This window comes from Botrytis deweyae, assembly GCF_014898535.1.
Source record: "Botrytis deweyae strain B1 chromosome Unknown BDEW_024, whole genome shotgun sequence".
NCBI lineage: Eukaryota > Fungi > Ascomycota > Leotiomycetes > Helotiales > Sclerotiniaceae > Botrytis > Botrytis deweyae.
In genome coordinates, this window is record NW_024066231.1 from 563,486 (window position 1) to 584,088 (window position 20,603).

The following is a 20,603-nucleotide window of genomic DNA, read 5'->3' on the forward strand; positions in this document are numbered from 1 at the left end:
CACACCGTAAACATTGTAAGATTACGTTCTGACCGTATCATCCTCGGTATCACTCACATAAAAAGCTGTCACTAAGCATACCATACTATGCAGAGATACGGCTGATAGCAAATCACCACTAGAGCATTCAAATCACCGTAACTAAACATTCCCAGACTATTACGGTGATGCGAGCTGGATCTCTTTGATGAAGAAGTGACAGCAGCTACTCACTGCTTGGATCGGACGATACAAAAATTGTAGCACCTGATAGCTTTCAACTTTGAAATCCAACTGGATAATAATCAGGTACTCCACAAAATAAATTTGTTAAATAGAGTCAAAATAAGAGATGTCAGACAACAGCCTAAAATTGTTCAAAAGCGATATATATTACAACGATGTGTCCAGCATCAGAACTACTCTCGTTTTTGCTGAATATTTCACCCCCCCCCCTCCCCTCCCCGATGCTAATATAAAGACCGCAAATGACTATGCCCCCTGAATATCATGACAGATTCTAATCATCATAGACTAGGTTCTAATTTTTTTCTCCGAAGAAATGGGGAAAGGATATCAGCATCGATCCTATCAAGCCACCCTACATTTTACCATCCAACACAACCGCGTTAAAATCTAGATTTCTCTTGTCCTAATTGATCTACCCATGAAAGATAAAGATCAACAGCGGTACGAGATTTATCAAGACTCACGATAGTGTATATCATTATACAAGCAAAAGAAACTTCAGTGTTGTCTGTAGTAAACTTTGACTACCGACTAATCACCACCAGCTGAAATTTGAATATGAATATGTATCTAACATACAACCTTCACTCAAGCTCTAAGTTTCCTCTCTGGCATATTTAACACCATATGACCCTCCTCATGTTCCGTAAATCCCAGTTTCTCCGCCTCCTTCCATACCTCTGGATATAATTCCCTTGTCCATTCCGCCACTAGATCTTTCCTATTTGAGCCTTGAATTGCATTATAAATTGTTCCAATGCTGCTTCGTGTTAGAAAACCCCTTAGAGCAATAGAGTAAGAACACAACTTACGTCAATATATCTGGGCCAAAGCCAACATCCTTCTCCATAGCCTCCACCAATACCTTGACCTCATCTAATTTTCCCTGTCCAGCTAATGCACCAGCATAAGCAGCATGGACTTCCCTCGTGATTTCAATCTCCATCCTCTTCATCTTATCCCAAATCTCCCTTGCTGGTTTATCCCCAAAAGGTTTTCTCTGGCAAGCTTGAAACACTATTTCCAGACTCTTGTAACTAGGTCCTTCGCGAGAATTCGTGATATCATCCCAGAAATGCAGAGATCGACTAGCGTCTTCGCAAGCTGTATAAGCCAGCATTAAAGAGTTATATAGACGGGTATTAGGTTCTATGGTACTGTCCATTTTCAACATATTGTGAACCATGTCGAGAGACTCGGCATCGGCACACGATGCTATACCAACAAAACAGTCTATGTAAGTATCTAATACAGGACGTCTGTTAGGGCTGATATGCTGACGCATGTGACCAAAGACATGACAAGCCATATCCGATCTTTTGCGATCGAAGAATTCATTCATAATGCGCGTCCGTGTGGGAACATCAGTCTCGTCGAAGATATGGGTGACGACACGATAAGCATCCCATATGCGATCTTCATGGTTGTTTCTGTCAAAACAGAAAGCAAGTATCGCATCTCGTATCTGAGCTCGCTCTAAACGGGTATAGTGGTAAGTATTGACTTGTAGCAAATCTACCGCATCGTGAAGTTCGTTGCGGGCAATGTACATCGTGGAGAGTGAAGAAACTGTATCCGCTTCTAGCCTTGCATTACGCTCGTCAAGATCGGAAACGATTGATGAAATCTCGTTGTAAGGCAGATTCTCAGAGGCGCAGAGTGCTCGGACGAATCTATTAATGACGGGCAAATCCTCGTCCTTGTATATCTCCTCGCCTTGAAGCAGGTTATAGGATGCATGGGCGCCCGAAAGATCTCCAGCACCAACACGATAGTCCATCTGCAGGATGAAAGTTCTTGCATTTGGACGAATATTGAACTTTTGCCCCAATGCGATATAACGCTCTGCAAGATAGGGATCATTTTTCGATATTGCATGTTCGACCAAACCATTGATGGTGTCAATATCAGGTCTCATAGAATAATCGTCAGGATAACGCTTTTCCATGATACGCATCATACGTTCCACATCTTCAACGCCCTTGTCCATAGCACTTGCAGCCCATTGAAACACAACATCCCACTTTTCTTTTTGCAATTTTTCTGATTCCAGAACTTTGCGAAAAATACCTTTACACCAGTCTAGCAGTTCCTCATGACGAAGACACAATTTGAGTATATCTTGCAATATACTAGGGGTAAGTTCCACTGGATCATGGAAAACTTTCTCAAACCACGCTTGCGCTTCCGCAACACGGTCCCTAGACGTATAAAACTCGACGACGATTTCCTTGCTAGTATTATGACGTCCTAGGCGTAGCTCTTCCAGTCTCTCGTATGTCTTTAGTAGTTCCACCTCGTTCCCTTCTCGCGCAAATCCAGATAAAACGGTAAACCAGTTCCGTTTCATGATTTTGCGCTGCGTAGCGCTGTACTCTTTGATTGAAGATCCCGAGGGAGTTTTCTCATCTTCTAGAAAATTTCGAGCCTCCTCTTCGCAAAGCTCTCTAGCCTCTAGAGATTTCCCAACCCCACTCAGTATCTTTATAAAGCGTTCGTAACTTGGCGCATTCTCATTAGATCCAGATAACTCCGACAGCTTCTTGATCTCGAGGAAAAGAAGTCTTGCTAATTCCAGAAAATCGTTCGTCTCGTCTTTAGGAATGATCGTCAATGCTTTCAAAGCCGTCATAAAATCCTTGAGGTGTCCATCCCCCAACCCACAACTAACCAGATACTTCAAAGTCCTCAACGCATGCCCCGCCTCGATATTATTTACCGCTCGTTCCGTATCGACCTTATGTTTGAAGAATTCATTGAAAGCTTTGAGCATTTCATTTTTATTCGCAGTTCGTGCGTGGATCGTCGTCATCAAGCTAAATTCTGCCATTTTTCTCATTCCGGGTTCCAAGTCCGGCGCTTTTGGTTGTCGTGGAGGTTTCCGAGAAAATCCAAAAAGAGAACGACGCGATGCGTAAGATACCGTAGGAAGTGCATTCCGGCGACGTCGAAGTGTTAATGACGGTGGCGCTCGATTTTGGCATGGCAATATGAGGCCTTCGTTTGATAAAAGTCCACGGAAGACTCTGCGGGTCAATTGGGAGCGCATGGTTGAGAAATGGTAATGCTATGTACAGAATCTACAGAACCAAAGGATTAGATGAAAATAGAATAAGCAGTGCAGTTGTTTGACTCACGGTATAATAGAAAGAATTACAATTGACGTACTAAGAAGCTTCGAGGTGTTCATTAACATTTTTGCCATTGGTCTTCGAAGCTTGGAAAATGTGCGGCAACTTCCGTTTAGATCCGCATTAAAATTCAGCCAATCATTGATGTTGGGGAGCTACCCCTCACTAATCCCTATTTGAAACAACTTGGCTTTACTGGACTAGCCGGAGGTCACTAATTGAATTAATGATATCAATGAACCATTTAAGAGACTAAATTAGAAGATTAAAATTTCGTCTAGATTGAAACAACCATCACATATACACAATAGTCACCTCGAGCTTGTATTAAGCTTAGCTGCCCTTGAAGATCGTTTCAATTATCTCGATTCCATGAGACTAAAACTGCCAAAACCATCAGAACCACCAATCTGAAATATTTAATCTACTACTACCCCGAGAAAGCTCATCATCCATGGATTACCCCCAAAAAACACGCCAGCCAATCTAAAATCCTCCACCACCATCTGCAAAACGCCAATAGAATCATAAGTCATACCATCAATGCCCATTCCATATATAGCTTAACGCCATCTCGATGTCCAGAAACATATATAAAGCTCATAATCATAGTAATTCAGGCTCTTCATCTTCCATACCCTCTTCATCACTATCCCATTCTACATCGTTTGCAGCTGCTTCGGCTTTGCGTTGAACCTCTGCTAAGCCACTCAATTCGGTGATGTAGTCCTTTTCAGTTAATGCGCGCTTGATAAATTCCCATCCATCTTCTTTGTATGCATTCACAATCTTTGGTGAGCAGGCTGAGCAGCAATCGTAAGAAGGGCCGCTGATTAGCATTGTTTTGTAAGCGGCCAAGAAACCTCGAATCTGATGAGGTACAAGACCTAAAGGGTGATTTGGTGGGTCCCGATCGAACTCCAATTGACCAGATTGTTGGTTTGGGGAGAGCTTCGGAGCTGGAGCAGCACCTTTCAACGGGTGTTGAATAACAGACGCAAGCAGTTCTACAAGCTTAGAAGATGCTTCGGGCGCAACACCAGGACGAGTGACTGTGCACTGTTGATCAAGAGTTTGGTCTTTCACAGACTAGAAGAGTCATGTTAGTAAATCATGTAAAAATGGAAAGATAGCTGGAAAACTTACGTCAGATGGCGCTACAACATCATTGCAGAAGTAACAGCCTAGAGCGGCAGGACCTCCATCTTCAGGAGTAACCCCATGCCTCATCACAACATACGTGTCAAATCCCAAAGCTGCATTCATCACTATCTTACCAGCCGCTTTGCCCATAACAGTTGGGAGCCATCTACTCTCACGAGTATCCATTAATAAAAAGATTGCATCGTGATCCTCAATAAGCTTTTGTAGGAGTTCGAAGTTCGCCTTCGTAGCAGCTTCATCTGTGATCGGATGTCCAAGCATTGGTACTGCCATCACATGTCCAGTGCTATCAACTCCTGGATAAATTTCCTGAAGAGCTTCAGATGCTCTATATGCTTTCTTGGCGCCGCCATCAATACAATCTTTGAAGTCGAACAATGGCTGGCGAACAGGATTCGAAAAAGATACGGAGGCATTGTCAATGAAGGTTATTTTGCGTACGCCCCAACCCATCAGAAGTCTCGAAACGTATGTCCCAAGGGTTCCAGCTCCGAGTAGCAAGCATTTCGTGTTCTTAATAGCATCCAAATTCAATTCAGGTGCGATGCGCCACTTCATCAATTTAAGATTTAAATCTACCGCTTGGTCGGCTAATTGAGCGGGATCCATGTATTGAGCCAAATTGGTGACTTTAGCAGTAAGCTTTCCAAGACTATTACGCTCCCAGCCTGTTACTTTAGGTATCTGATCCGGAGCATTGAATTGATATTCTGGGTCGTAGATGCTCTCTAAAATCAAGATTAAACTCTGAGGCACATGGCGTTTTGCATGATTATCTCTGTAGCAAAGTATTTGGACTTTGTCGAGCTTGTACCTCCGTCTAACTAGGACTAACAGGTTACGTAGCATCCACCCCGGATTCTCATGATAAGTAGACGGGTCAACAAAAGATACATATTGATCCTTTGTATCTACACCATTAAAGAACCCATTTTCGAATTCTCTCAAGGATCCGATAACCCACTTGAAGGGCAAATCGGAGGTCGATTCATTCTCTGGATCTTGTGGCTGTTCCGAAGATGGATATACTCGCTTGGCTAGAAAGAACCCATGCTCTCTATTATCGTGGCTGTAACGCCATGTACCAAGTTCTTCCGTAAGCGCCGTGGTTTCTTCTGCACTAAATTTAGGCGGCTGTTCAACTTTCCGCCATGCCGGCTCCGAATGGAGAGCAGGAAAAGCAAACCAGTATGTAAAAGTGTACTTCTTCAAATTTGCAAACGACAAAATAGTGAATGAAGAAAGTAATGAAGGGATGGAATAAATGGTGCCATCATTAATGGCATCCCAAATCTGCCCCTGTCAGAACGGAATCGAAGCGAGTCGATCAGAAGATCACGGGACTTACTTGTTTGGCAGAAGTTTGTAACATTGCTTGTTTGTCCATATTTTTGAAATCTTCGATGGTATTAACATTCTTGATTTTGCCCTCCGCTCGAATGTGACCAGATGGAACACTATGAATGAATCAGTACGCGTATTTGAAACACGAAGGTGAATCCATACTCGTTGCTACTCAAAGCATTACCAAGAACTCTCATACGAGAACTTTGATCAGGACTCTGTGTAGCTCTTGGTTCATATAACCCAAGAACAGGTCTTGCAGAATCGTCCAGTTTATCATGATCGATCTTTAGTTGGGAAAGAGCTGTGTAAAATGGTAGCTCTATTTCAGAAGCAAATGGAGCGAACTTTAAAGCCATGTCGAGTTGATTGTTATCCTTTCTCACGCGAATCGCTGTGTATAAATCTTCAATAGTAGAAAATGAGGTTATTAGTTCTTCTACCTCTCCGTCCCAAGGGCCTTCTTCGATGAAGGCAACGTCGGTATCTTGGGTACAGTCTTGACTCTGAAGATCAAAGCAATTTGGTTAGCTTTGTTGATGTTTTGTAAGAGTTGATGTGATCTTTTTTGAGATCGTGGGAGAAGTAAAAATATCTTATGAATGAAGTCAAGTTGTAAGAAGTGCAGTGTGACACTATAGTCTTAGGTTGAAATCATGAGATAGATGGAGGAGGGGCAATTAGGTTAGTGGGATAGCACGTTGAGTGATTCAGTAAGACAAGGATTCAACTCACATGGTCCGAGGTTATATAATCAGCCAATCGGTGATACTCCGGCAAATTCATGATTGTTTCTCTCCAAGCTGCCTTTGCTATTTCAAGCTTCCATGGAAATTTACAAAACTTCCCACCACACATCTTCACACAATTGAATGAAATCAAAATTGTGATCAAAGTTTCAAGGAGCTTTGGGATAAAGAGAAAGTTAAGAAAGCCATGTTTATAGGTCTGTGTGGAGGTAAGTGAATATCCTAAGCTTATATACAATAATATTTAGTTGACCTTTGATCACAGGAATTTGTGCTGGCAAGAGTACAATCGCACAATATCTTGTAGAGCACCATGGCTTTACTCACCTTTACCTTCGACCAGAGCAAGGCAACAAAAGCTCGACTCAAATCACCAATGGCATCACAGCTGAGGAATCAGAAAATGTTGAAGAGAATAGCATAACTCTAAGACAGAAGTCAAGATCTCAATCGCAATCCCAATATACTTTTACAAGCACCACAGACCTCCTCGACTTCGTAACCAAGCGCTGGCGCGAACGATGGGTGACAACCAATATCTACACCGAGTCTATCCTTGACGCCCTCCTCCGGCGCCCCTTCTTCATTCTCGTCAGCGTCGACGCCCCAGTCTCCATCCGCTGGAAACGCTTCCAAGCACGGCCCAACACACCTTCCACAGCAATCACTCTCGAAGATTTCCTCCTCCGTTCCGATGAGCATCTTTACGATCCCGAACACGGTCTTCAATCCCTCATTTCCCGCGCTACTATTCGTCTCCTCAATACCTCTTCCGATCTCGCCCACCTATATGCTACACTCGGCAAACTCGATTTAACAAATGAAGACCGTCTTCGACCAAGCTGGGATCAATACTTCATGCAACTCGCCTCGCTCGCCGCCCAGCGCAGTAATTGCATGAAACGCCGCGTAGGTTGCGTCCTAGTCCGTGAAAAACGAGTCATCTCAACCGGTTACAATGGCACACCCAGAGGTCTTCTCAACTGCGGAGAAGGAGGTTGTTCCCGCTGTAACGAAGGACAAGGCTCTGGAGTAGGACTCGGCACTTGTCTCTGTCTTCACGCAGAAGAAAACGCACTTCTCGAAGCCGGTCGCGAAAGAGTTCGCGAAAACGCCATCCTATATTGCGATACCTGTCCCTGTCTCACATGCAGTATCAAGATTGTACAAGTGGGAATTTCAGAAGTGGTTTACAGTCAAGGATACAGTATGGATGCGGAAACAGCAGCAGTGTTTGGTCAGGCGGGAATTAAACTAAGGCAGTTTATTCCGGTATGTGAAAATTCCTAGCTAGCCTGCAGCATGAGCGAGTTCACTCACTAATCCCTTTTTCTTCACAGCCGGCAAATGGTTTAATCCATCTAGAAAAACAGTCACTATATTAGCATTTTAAAGCGATGATACCCCAATTTATACATAGCATAGCGAAGGATGGGAAAGCATATAAGCATTCACACACAGATATTTCCACTATTTACGCACATACGTAGTGTGTGAAAGACACCCCCTTCAAGATAATCTTCTTTCTCCTTTCTCTCCGCGCTCAACCTTTCCATCTTCCCCTGTCTTTCCTCGTACCGTATCGACCAACTTTTGCATCAAACTCCCAACTACTCATTTCTAATTTCTGATCTTCAAGTATAACAGCAGCACTAACATCCCCAACATCCCCAACATCTCCATTTATATCTCTCTCTCCATTCTCTCCCCTATCCCCACTGCTCACTGCTCACTGCCCACTGCTCACTACCCACCCAATAGGAACTAAGACTTACATTCATTACACAAATTAAAGTTACATATACATACAATACACACCCCCTCACCCCCTTACCTAACCATCCACCCATCCACCCATCCACCCATCCACCCATTATTCTCTCATTCAATTCCTCAATAAATAACAACAGAACAACAGAACAACAGAACTTAAAGCCTCAAAGCCTCAAAACCTCAAAGCCTCAAAACCTATCATAAACATAGAAAATAAAAAGCACATCCATCCATTCATATCTCGCATCCCATCAACATCTCATTCCCTCCATTCCCTCCATTCCACATATCAATCATATATCACATATCATATATCACATATCACACAATCAATCAAGCAAGCAAGCAGGTAGATATACAGGTATTTGAATTCATCTGCATTTGCAATTCATTTGCAATTCATCTCCAAATCCAAATGCAAACCCAAAATGCAAATCCAAAATGCAAACCCAAAACGCAAACGCAGAATCCAGAAGAAATTCGTTCTCATATTTCATTTTTCATTCCATTTCATATCCATGATATCATAATACTCATAATACACATAAACGCATAAACGCATCCATATCTAAAAGAAAAAGAAAAAGAAAATAAAAACGAACCAAATCCGCCGCAAAAAAGAAATCCAACGCAGAAAATCCAACGCAAAACCAAGAGTGAGTAAATAAATAAAAGGTATTATTTCCACGGCCGTGACATCATTCATTACCCATCCCAAGCAACGCAGAAAGGAAAAATGGCGAAAAGCAGAAACATGAAAAGAAAGCACACCCGCTATATCCCATCCCTAGATCTCTCTATCCCTATCCCTATCCCTCCCTCTACTCCTACTAGCTCTCCTACCATTTCTCCCCCTACTCCTCTCCCTCTCCCTCTCCCTCTCCCTCTCCTCATCCTCTCCACCCGCCACCGAACCACGGCTCGAAGCTCCCGCCAACCCACCCTCCTTAACAAACCCCATCAAAAGATCTCCCCACGTCTGTTTCCCCGCCACCACATCTCCCACGCCCCTAACCACCCTCTCAACCATTTCATTCCCACCACCAAACTCCTTTGCAATATCTCTCTCTCTTTCGCGACTGCCACTCCCATCTCTACTCCGACTTAACGGTCTCCCATCTCTATCAAACCTTGCTGGCAACACCTCCACATCATCATCCTCACTCTTTTCACTATCACTCTCATCACCATGTCTTCCTTTCCTATGTTTACGGTGTTTACGAGGTCTGGAAGGGCGATCAGAAGAAGGATCCGAGTTACGTCTTCGTCTTCTTCTGTAGCGACGATCCGAAGATGGATTTGGTTGTTCATATGTATTTACCGTGGAAGTTGATTGATCCGCTTTAGAACTACGTATACGTTCTAAGCGACGGGAAGAAGTGGGAGATAGAGGAGCGAACATGACAGATTTGTTCGAGGGAGTAGCTTCGATTGGTGTCAAGGGTGAATCGGGTCTTGATGGTGTTGGAACATTTAGACGATCTAGAAAAACAAGTATTAGTATGTTGATGAATCATGACAATTATGTTGTACACATGGAAAGGAATGAATAATAGCAACGCACCCTCCCGGTCGTAAACATGATCAGTTTGAGGTGGAGAGGTTTCATGAAAAGGGAAATAAGACTCCTCTCTTGTATGAGGAGGTACTGTCATAAAAGGTTCGGGATTCGAAGATTGATGAGTACTCACATTGTCACCAGGAACTCTGGGTGAAGGTGGGTAATGATGAGAATCATGAGTAGTAGGGCGTTGACTTGCATAGTCTTGAGGATTGTAAGGAGGGATAGGAGGGATTTCATTAACAAAAGGTGTAGATTTATTTCCATGATGGGTGAAGGTTTCTGGGTTAGAAGGAGGAGGTGGTGGGAATGCATTATTTTCAGGATAGTATGAGCCTCCAGAAGCGTGAGGCGGCGAAGGCGAATATGTCTCATCACGGAAATTCGTGTAGTAACTTTCAGGTGCTTCGTCTTCATAGCCTGATTCAAAACGAATGTTAGTACGAAAAAAAGAGATACATGAGGCCGAGCCACTCGAACAAATGATTTAACAGATATTGGAAGTACCTATGGACATGAAAATGAAATAACAAGATCATTCGGGGGTTTTGGGGATAAGATTTGAAAATCTTTTGGATAGAGACGATCTTATTTCCGACGGGGAAACCGAGCGGGAACTTGATCTAGAGTGCTGGGGGACCTCACGTCTTCGTTCGCGCTCACGCTCATGTTTTTCTGCGTCCTTTTTTTCTTTCTTCTCCTTTTTCTCTTTTCTCTTTCTATATTCATTGATTCCAATGGCGGCCGCACCTGTACCCAACGCACCAGCAGCAAGATCTCGTACTCTGCTACGGCTTCTACTTCGTGATCGCGATCGTGGTCGTTCTCCATCTTCGTTAGATGAATCTCGTTTGTGTCGGCGCGATCGACTTCGACTACGTCTGGTAGCACCGTAAGCAGCTCCAGCTGTGGCCGCCGCGACAGCTGGATCGTACTCGTTAGGTCGATCGAATGGTGCTGGCTGCTGGTGCGTGTATACAGGTTCAGTACCGTACTGAACCATGCCTAATTCTGGGTCAACACCTGGATCAGAATATACGCCTGTAGATCTGGCTCTCGACCTGCTTCTAGTTCTGCTCCTAGTCCTGCTTCTTCTTCTCTCCCGTCTCTCATACACCTCATCTTCTTCGGCCTCCTGCTTGGCCTTTCTATTCTCATACAAACCGGCCACGGCAGCACCCGCAAGACCTGATCCAGCTATCTCCGCAGCTGTTCGAATTCGTGACTGCGATCGTTGACCACTACGCCTTCGAGATTTATTCCGGAAATGCTCTGCGACACCAGCGACTATAGCAGCTCCAGCTCCAGCTTTTGCCATGGATTTCTTACGATGCGCTGGATCGGCATGTATGCTCTTGCTCCTGCTCCTACTTCCATCACGTATGATGGTAGTACGCTTTTCATACTCATCGGACCAATATTCATCGCCATCAGAATAACGGCGACCACGAGACATACTTCTTTGTCGACTTCGACCACGAACTAACTCTTCCTTGTTTGCAGTTCTGTTCTGGGCGTATTTGACAGCAGCTCCAGCGGCAATTGCAGCAGCTGCCAAACCAAGGGCTGTCTTCAACTTATGATGGCCGTGTGGGCTGCTTGATCTGGACCTGCTTCTGCCCTCACGACTGTCGCGATAACGACTGCGTGCTCTAGTAACTACTTCAGCACCAATCGCACCTAAAGCAGCTCCACCAATAACGTTTCTACCACGATGAGCAATTTCAGATCCTTGCTTTTCCTTGTGGCTTGCCAAAAGAGCAGCTGCACCAGCTCCAGCTAAGGCACCTTCTGCCAAGTGTCTTCGGTGATGAGGGCTATGACTACGACTGCGTGTTTCTCTCTTGACAACCTTTTTCCGTATGACATAACCTTCACTATCATATCCATCATCGTAACGACGATCATAATCCTCGTCACGATCTCTCCTTCCACCAACCTCGCGAACATCCCTACGATAATAGTACTCATCTTCTTCTCTCCGCGGGTCAGGTCGTGGAATGATTTCTTGTTGTATTTCCGTCTTCCTTTCAATAACTTCAACCCGTTGTGATTCCGGCGCACTTTGTGGTATAATGATTGGAGCCGGGCTTGGCGCTTCTTGAACAATAATTTGTTGGGGTTCGGGAGCTCTTTGTCGAATGATAATTGGTGGTGGGGTAGGTTCTGGTCGATCATAGTACTCGGTTTCTCGGGAGTATCTTTCGAGTTCATAGGGTTCATTATGACGTCGAGCTATTGTCTTTTCGACTGTGACATCAGTTTCGCGATCCGTCTCCCATGGTCTATCATTCCGACGCCGTTCCCAAGGCAAGGGACTCCCACTTCGTTCCCGCTCCCGCTCATAAACTACTGTTCTAGTGCGATCTCGTTCACGTTCGGGTTCTCTAGCTCGCTCAACGGTACTTCTCTGATATTCAACCGCTCGATCATAGTCGACAGCTGAACGAGGTCTTTCAGGTTCGTACCGTTCACGATCAACTTCAACCCTTCGATCGACCTCAATTCGCTCCGTTCTTCTGACTTCTGGTTCATATCGGTCCACTTCTACTCTGCGATCAACTTCAATACGTTCGGTACGTCTTGGCTCGGGTTCGTATCTTTCGCGATCAACCTCAACTCTTCGGTCTACTTCGATGCGTTCCGTTCGTCGCACTTCGGGCTCATATCGTTCACGCTCGCGATCAATTTCGACTCGACGATCCACTTCCACTCGATCACCCGATCGAGTTTCGTACTCTCGATGGGAAGAACGAACGGATCGAGTGTCGTCTACTTCCTCGACTCGATTAGGAGCGACCCGATAACGTTGGACGGTACGATAAGTACTACCATTTGGTTTCGAACGACCGTAGGTTGACCGTTCTTCATCGGAGGAGTAATAGTCGACCTCTCGGTCATGATAAGAGCTGCGAACCACTCTTTCAGGCATTTTGCAATGTTTACCCTGTAGTTATTGCCAAAAAAGTAAGGGTAAATGGGATATGTGTCCGGAGACCACACGGTATATGTTTGTAAGTAGATTTGTTGGTTGCGAGTGATTTTAATAAGAAGAAGAAAGAGAAGAGCAGAAGTTGTAAGTTGTTGTTATTTGTTGGTTGAGGGGGGTTGGAAGTTGGAGGATTACTTTGGATCGAGGCTTTGCTGCTGATACCTTGCGCGCTCACTCTTCCTATTGCCCCTCCTGACACAAGCGTATGTATGTAGGGAGGTACTAGGTAGGTAGGTAGTAGTGAATAAATTTAATGATTAGGATTTGATCTGGTTGGTCCCACGGCCTGATGCGCCAATAGCTTATGTAGACATCTCGTGATATAGTAAGCCAAATGATTGATTTGTATGGTTTGAGAGTTGAATGAATAGATAATAGAAGTGGTGATGATGTTGTGATGATGTTGTGATGATGTTGGTGAGAAGCTTATTGTATGTATTGTATGTAATGTGCACTCGAGTATATAAGAAATCAAAGATATGTATACTGTACGAAGTAGTAGATGATGAGGGGTGATTCTTTAGATTTCCACACAGATACGATACTCGAGTAATTGGGGGTGAGGGGGGTAAAACAATTTGACAGTGGGGACCACCAGACTTCGGATGAAAGTGGAAGTGGATTGGAAATTTGCGTCAGTGTACATATATGAATTGGGCGGAGTCAAGCTTTTTCGCTGCTTGAATGCACAAATCCACACACTCAACTTTTACTCAACTTTTACTCAACGAAAGAACCAAAGCAAGCAATTTATTATTACTGTGCAGCATGGAATCACCACGACATCACCACGATCTCTCGGGCGTCTACTCACAAAATCTCTTTGGGTACCCATCTCAACCACGGGGAACCTGGGAGTGTTGGATCTGGCGAGCTGGTGAAGAAAAACAACCCTCGTAGCGCTGGGATTAGGTTTTGGATCATCCAAGGAAGCGTGACGGCCTAGGTACAGTACAGTATTTGAGGAAAAGGAAGCCATTCGAAGTTTGTGTGCGGTCCCATGTTGGGCCTTGTGATACTCATTGTCTTGTCTGTCTCATCAAGCTTTTCTGAGACTTGACTGATACCGTTTAGAATTGTTGAGATGTTGGGTAGAGGTGAAGGTATAGGTGTAGGTAGATACTAGGTAGGTATATAGTAAGATCTCGCATCTCTTCTGGTATAAATAAGCGTCTACTCAATAATTACCCAGGAAGGTAAATATGAAAGAATTTAGCTATAATCTTGTATTTATATTCATTAGTTAACTTCTCATTATTATTATCATCATCATTATTATTATCTTTAATCTCTTTATTTCCCCAACCTCTCAAATGTTCCTTCTATTCATTCTTCACAATTTCGCACATATTATAAGAGGTAGGTATTATTATTATTATCCAGGTCGGCAGCTTTTATCTATTCGCCCTGGCTTGAGAGCTGGAGGGGCGTATCCTTGTAGAAAAATGACCAAAATGACCAACTTATGCAGCGTGGAAAGTTTGGCGTAAGGTTAGCAAAGCGAATGAATGACGATGACGCACTCGTATCTTTGGGACATTTTACATTTTACAATCAAACTTCTACATTCAACAATCACAAATAAGGTTCACAATAAACAATGAAACAATTCCATCCAAACTTCTAATCGTCAGTCATATTGGTGTGTAACTAGTTTTCGTAGTTCCCGCGGGTTGATCGGGTACCTACGATATACATACTAATGACACAAGCTAGAGACTTAGCACACCATCTACCAGACCTCAGCCGTCAACAGAGCCGCACCTGGGCATGTGAAGTTACAAACGATCTCGGTAGATGGTTCAAGACTGAACTCACAATACCTACTGCGCCACGAGATAACGGATATTCGCATTCATGACCACCACGACGCCTCGTTAGATACAATCAGATACCTAGGTACCTACCTGTGGACCTACCTAGCCATACCTTAACCGCCACATCAGCGGTCAAAACAATCATGGGCGTTAATGTACTCTCTTCATATCACTACGATCATTCTAGATGAACCATATTCCCAAGTAAACTTTCCAAAAACGAGACCATCAGTCAAGACCGAGTAGAAGCCACAGATCACAAAGTCCAGCCTGCACGCCATCCATGCAAGTCAAGACGATTAGGCTTTTCGATCTACAGCGCCCAATTCTGTGAGTTTATTTAGAAAGTCGATCAGTTTAAGAATATAAGGCTGGTTTAATCTCGAGATCATCTCGGATCTTTGGGTTTCAACTTTCAAAGCTGGCTGTGTTTGCTGCTGTGGACCGGTGGTGTTGGGAGGATATGTGATTGGTTGGATATGGTATTGCTTACGAAAGGAAATTCAAACCGTCTCCACTCATCCTTCACTTCGCCTCGTGGAATATATGTTTGATGTCTGGTCTGGTCTGGGTAGGTATGATTACACGCGATACAGTCAGGTTGAGATCGTATAGCTCATCGATATATTATTTATGGATAGCTCTCCAGAAATGCAAAGTTTCTTATACAAATCTCTATCGATATATAATTGATTTCATTCAAATTCTTTCCCTACTATCAAGTAATAATGTTACCGATATTGCGATTTCTATTGCTTCTCGTAAGATTACAACAAAACCGTTTAGCCAGGCTTCTACTATTCTCAAGCACATAACGGTGACTTATCTCAGATCACTGAGTATGAGGTATAGTCTGACATTCTCATTTATGTTAAAACGCATGAATCCAAACCAAACAATATAGCATCCATATATGTGCATCCTGATTCCAAAAGATGCACTTGCTGGTATGTAATCATACACATCATAAAACACAACACTCATCGCGACAAATGACCGACAATCAATCATACTGTATCTTCTCAAAGTCAATGAGCTACCGGTAGGTCCCCAACACCGATTCACAAAAGCGCGTTAAATGACGATACTCATTTAACATCTTTAGATGTGATCACCACACTATTCAAGTACCACATTATAGCCTGGTAGGTTAAAACCCCATGAAATCAAACTTCAATCCGTAGGTACCTAGGCCAAATAGAATACTTCATTCAACATCGCAAAATCGAGTCACTAAATTGATATAAGACTAACAATCAATCCAATATAGGTAAGTAGGTAGGTACTTCTAAACAATACCTAGGTATCCAGAGCAGAAGAATAATTACTACGGCTATCCATGATTTCCAGTAAACACTAAATGATTTCTTTTCATTTTTCACTAAGGTTATGAGATATCTAGTTTCAATCTCCATTTCAATCTCACATCTCTACCGAAAAACTCACATCTCTACCGAAAAATTACAGCACAATATCTACTAGGTAGGTAGGTATTCAATTTCATATTTCATATTTCATATCTATCTCCATACAAAGTATCGAGATGAACCTTGGAATACCACACTACAGCAAGTAGTCCATAAATCTCATCATTTGTTTGCTTCTAATGTAAGGTTATCTACATCTTTCCTTTTTCATTCTTTTTCTTTCCTGTTTTTATTCTTTCTTTTTCTTTGGGGGATCAAGATTCTGCAGGTACAGGTCTCTAGGAATAGCAACAGCACCAGCGACGGAGTCGCTCCCAGATTCCGGGTTGTTGGGGTGCTGGTTGGGGTGCTGGGGATGGGGATGGTTCGGAGTTTGATGATGATCCTGGGTTTGATGATGGGCCTGGGTTCGATGATGGTCCTGGGTTTGGTGATGGTCCTGCGTTCGGTGCTGATACTGGTCCTGGTGTTGATACTGATGCTAGTGTTGGTCCTGGGTTCGGTGATGGTCCTGGTCCTGGTGCTAGTGTTGGTGCGGATGCTGGTCCTGGTGTTGATACTGGTGCTGATACTGGTCCTGGAGCTAGTGTTGATGCTGGTGCTGATACTGGTCCTGGTGCTAGTGTTGGTGCGGATGCTGGTCCTGGTGATGGTCCTGGTGATGGCTCGGGTGCTGGTGTTAATGGTGGTGTTAGTTCCGGTGGTGGTGTTGATGGCGGTGTTGGTTCTCTTGCTAGCGTTGGTGCTAGCGTTGGTGCTGTTGCTAGTGTTGGTGCTAGTGTTGGTGGTGGTGCTGTGATTGTGTTGCTATTCTCCGACGATGGCTGTGCTGAGGGGGGATTTTGAAACGCTAGTGATGCTATCGCGTGATCTTGGTCTGGAGATACATGAGCTGAGGATTGTGAGTTTAACGTCGAAAGTGGAAAACCTCCAGGCTCGCTCCACCCTGCTGACAACATGTTTCGATTGGCAGGACCTGGTGATTGCAAAACATTGGTAGACGTAGGCTGAAGTGCCGCCGTTCCTCCTTGTGTGATGTTACTGCTGACGGGTACATATCGACTTGCTGGTAGTTTTTCCAGTGACATACGATCTTGGTTACCTATATCCAGATCATCGCTGCTGATGTTTTCTTTTAGTCATGGTCTAGGAAACGTGGAAAGACTGAAAACTTACTCTCTTGTGCAATCCCTACAATACATATTCCTATCAGGTGTGATCATGGGTATCGCTTCTCTACAATAAGCATCCCCGACCAAATGTCTTCCACACCGGTATCTGTGGTGGTAATCATCGTGTCCACATTTCAAGCATCTGAATCTGTCTATTTCGCAATAGTAGCCAGAGGTTACATTACTAGGAGTATTCATGATGATCGTTTTTGAAGTTTTGCAATTTCGATTTTTGAATTTTTGCAATTTCGATTTTGAGGTTAGACATACATGTCATTTATAGACCATAGTTGGTAGTTTCTTTACATATTTGATTCATTCGTTGTGAGGGTCTATTGAAAGGTTGATTGTGCTCTCATTACATCACATAGAGAGTCTATTCATGTTCCGCGAGTTCATTGCTTGTTAGACTAAGAAAGGTGAATCTCAATCAAATACTTCGTGACTCATGCTGCTATTTTCATTTTGAGATCTACAGAGGAAGGAGATAATGCATTGTAGTCAAAGGGTCAGATTCTTTTGCTTCAAATTTCCTCAATATTCTATTCTATTGGTTTCCTCCTTCTACAATAGGGAAGTTCGCTCAAATTCGGAATGTTCTTGTTTAGTTGGAGAGAATTCGAGGCTGGAGTAGAAGGACTTTTCTTTTGCTATCTGCGGATGATATGAAATTTATCGCGGCTTGTTAGCTGTTACTCGAATGTAGTCATTCTCAGGAATGATATCTTCAAGTGTTGGGTTTGAGTTGTTTTGCGGGGATTTGGGGATAGGGAAAATGGTGGTGATGATGGGTGAATAACCTGTTCCGTTGAATCAATCAACTGTATCTAAAGATTGTTTTTTGGGCAGACTGCAATCGATTACGGTATCATGGGATGTTTAGATTGCCATCGACTATCAACCGGCTTACATATCATTCCGAATTGTTTTCAACTCAGAATGCTGTTTGAATTCAATAGACTTGAAAGTATCGTTTTTAACAGTAACGATGGTATCAATTATTGTCTTTGCAGGCAAGCTATCACTCAAGTGACACATTATTTTCATCTTCACGAAACCATCGAATACGGTAATCAACCATTTATAATTTCTATCATAAAACCAAAACTTCCCATCCCGGAAGCATCTCAAGAGGTTCCAAAGTATCTAATCCGACCCCCATACTCCTAAGAACCCGTCTTTAAAGAGAATTGTAGTATTCAACCATATATGCCATTTTTTGGTTACCCAGAAGAATACATCCAAAAGCGTGCTAGAGCCACCGAAGTTCTCTGAACTCCGAATCAACAATTATTAGACATCATCCCGTCAGTACGGGAGGACACGTGAAGTTATATCTGCTCTTTATGTACATTATTTGAACACCATCCTGCCGACAGACGATCGAACAGTCTACTTCGTAGAAGGCTACTCCCTTCACTTTTATATCCTCTGCTCGTTGACCAAAACCTTGAGCTCATATTAAGGCGTCAATTCAGGACAACCAACCACGAGACCAGGAAAGTCGGGATGCGAATCAGTCTAGAGTATATTAGCAAAGTCAACAATCGCAGCTTAATCAGATTACATACTTTCTTCTTCTTCCTCATCTTCATCCTCTTCCTCTTTATCCACATGATCTCCTCTTCCAGCAGCAGCAGCAGCAGCATCCGCTCTCGCCTGTATTCTCCGCTCCTCCTCAATTCGTACATCACGAATACCCTGTGCGACCCCATTCAGACCCGCAATCGCGCCAGCTATATCACAATCGTATTAGCAAGTCTCTAAAGATGATTAGGGGAATAAGAGGGATTTACTCAAGGCATCAAACATGGTATCCACATAATCGTTGAGATCCTCTGCAGCGGGTGTTACCGTGCCCGAGGACTCTGCGGGTTTCTTAGACTTGGACACCCGGGAGGATTTCTCCCCGGAAGATTTTGCCTTGGGTTTGACAATATACGGCTTCGATGTAGTTGTCGATCGATTGGTGTTGGACTCCCGCTTTTTGAGAGCATATTTTCCTTTGGCGTCAGGAAATCCACCCGTGGAAGATGTGCCGGATGCTTGCATTTCTCCAGCACCGCCAACGGGAATCGCGTGGGAAGCGCCGGGGCCGGCTCCTAGGGAGGAGCCACTGGAGATTCCTGAGTGTGGAGCGTAGGAGGTGCTTCCCGGCTGGTATAGGTCGGCGATGGGGAGAGGTGTGAGGGTAGGGAGGTTTCTGCCGTTGAAGAGGCTTTCGGGGGTGGAGACGGGGGGGTTGAGTTGGGGGGTGTAGGGGTAGAAGGGGGGGTGGATTGGTGGCGGGATGGGGTGCCGGGGTTGTGGCGGAGCTGGGGTGGTGTGGGGTGTGGCTGTTGTTTTTGTTGTGCTTGTTCTAGCTGTGGTTGTTGTGGTTGTGATTGAGGGGTTTTGGCGAGTTGGGGGTTGAGGGGAGAGAGGGAGGGGTATGCTGGGGGTTTGTTAGTTTGGATGGGTATGGGGATGAGAGAGAGGGAGAGGGAGAGAGGGAGAGAGGGAGAGAGAATCAACATACCCAGTGGCCTCTCTTTGAGTTTCTCTTGAATCCCTATCTGTAGAATGTGTTAGTCAAGTGAAAATGTTACTACATCAGGTAAGTTTCGAAGGGTGTCAGGAGTTATACATACTGCGACTGCGCTTCGCAGAACCGTCTCCTTGACGATCCATTTTGACAGTTGTGTATGTAGTTTATTCTTTGCTTCGTTTGGAGATACAATAGTACAAAGATATGGGAAGCTGAAAGCACAATAAACTTTATCAAACTTGAAGTGCAAGCAAATTGTATAGTATGATATGATACAGAGAGCTCAGTAGTATCTTACAAAGAAATGAGTGTTTCGAAATGGATAGTAGAAACAATGTATCTGGAGAAAGAAGAAGTGTTTTCTGATACAGAAGGAGAGGAATGAACATAGGTATTGAGGGGGTATATATAAACATTTGTGAACAAGCTTCCCCGCTTCTCATGACATTTCTACAGTAGCTAAGATTGGTACTTTGAGGGGTTTGATTACTTGACAGAAGAGACAACCCGAAGCCGAAGCCGAAATTAGATTTGTTTTGGTTGGTATTAGATTGACCTCTGGGTATCTCGAATATTAGAGAGGGGAAATGGTGAAGTAGAGCATTGGATGAGGGGGTACTTTGATATTGCTATATGATAACTAACTAGTAAGAATACTAACTTATAATGAGATGAATGAATGAATGAGTAGTATATATTGATACTGAGTTTTTTCTTG

General features: G+C 43.8%; 6 protein-coding genes across 6 annotated transcripts; 1 reads left to right on the plus strand and 5 right to left on the minus strand.

Moving 5' to 3' along the window:
- Window positions 1-816: 816 nt before the first annotated feature.
- On the minus strand, window positions 817-3,277 carry EAE98_008918 (uncharacterized protein; the record flags this gene model as incomplete). The annotated part of the gene is made up of 2 exons (XM_038956541.1): window positions 817-988; window positions 1,041-3,277. 2 exons carry the CDS (start codon window positions 3,275-3,277, stop codon window positions 817-819), a joined length of 2,409 nt encoding a protein of 802 aa, XP_038807253.1.
- A 688-nt stretch (window positions 3,278-3,965) lies between these two features.
- EAE98_008919 (uncharacterized protein) lies at window positions 3,966-6,653 on the minus strand (the record flags this gene model as incomplete). Its single annotated transcript, XM_038956542.1, has 5 exons — window positions 3,966-4,448; window positions 4,506-5,816; window positions 5,872-5,980; window positions 6,030-6,373; window positions 6,603-6,653. The coding sequence occupies 5 exons, from the start codon at window positions 6,651-6,653 to the stop codon at window positions 3,966-3,968; spliced, it is 2,298 nt and encodes a 765-aa protein (XP_038807254.1).
- EAE98_008920 (uncharacterized protein) lies at window positions 6,652-8,148 on the plus strand (the record flags this gene model as incomplete). The annotated part of the gene is given in 4 exon segments (XM_038956543.1): window positions 6,652-6,753; window positions 6,771-6,825; window positions 6,882-7,888; window positions 7,957-8,148. 4 exon segments carry the CDS (start codon window positions 6,652-6,654, stop codon window positions 7,999-8,001), a joined length of 1,209 nt encoding a protein of 402 aa, XP_038807255.1. The 3' UTR covers window positions 8,002-8,148.
- A 1,028-nt stretch (window positions 8,149-9,176) lies between these two features.
- EAE98_008921 (uncharacterized protein) lies at window positions 9,177-14,119 on the minus strand (the record flags this gene model as incomplete). The annotated part of the gene is made up of 3 exons (XM_038956544.1): window positions 10,596-14,119; window positions 9,954-10,370; window positions 9,177-9,871 (listed from the first exon to the last, which is right to left on the minus strand). Exons 1-3 carry the CDS (start codon window positions 12,880-12,882, stop codon window positions 9,177-9,179), a joined length of 3,399 nt encoding a protein of 1,132 aa, XP_038807256.1. The 5' UTR covers window positions 12,883-14,119.
- Window positions 14,120-16,464: 2,345 nt separating this feature from the next.
- On the minus strand, window positions 16,465-17,556 carry EAE98_008922 (uncharacterized protein; the record flags this gene model as incomplete). The annotated part of the gene is made up of 2 exons (XM_038956545.1): window positions 16,465-17,308; window positions 17,363-17,556. 2 exons carry the CDS (start codon window positions 17,554-17,556, stop codon window positions 16,465-16,467), a joined length of 1,038 nt encoding a protein of 345 aa, XP_038807257.1.
- A 1,318-nt stretch (window positions 17,557-18,874) lies between these two features.
- Window positions 18,875-20,028, minus strand: EAE98_008923 (uncharacterized protein; the record flags this gene model as incomplete). Its single annotated transcript, XM_038956546.1, has 5 exons — window positions 18,875-18,879; window positions 18,930-19,094; window positions 19,155-19,792; window positions 19,877-19,913; window positions 19,989-20,028. 5 exons carry the CDS (start codon window positions 20,026-20,028, stop codon window positions 18,875-18,877), a joined length of 885 nt encoding a protein of 294 aa, XP_038807258.1.
- Window positions 20,029-20,603: the final 575 nt, after the last annotated feature.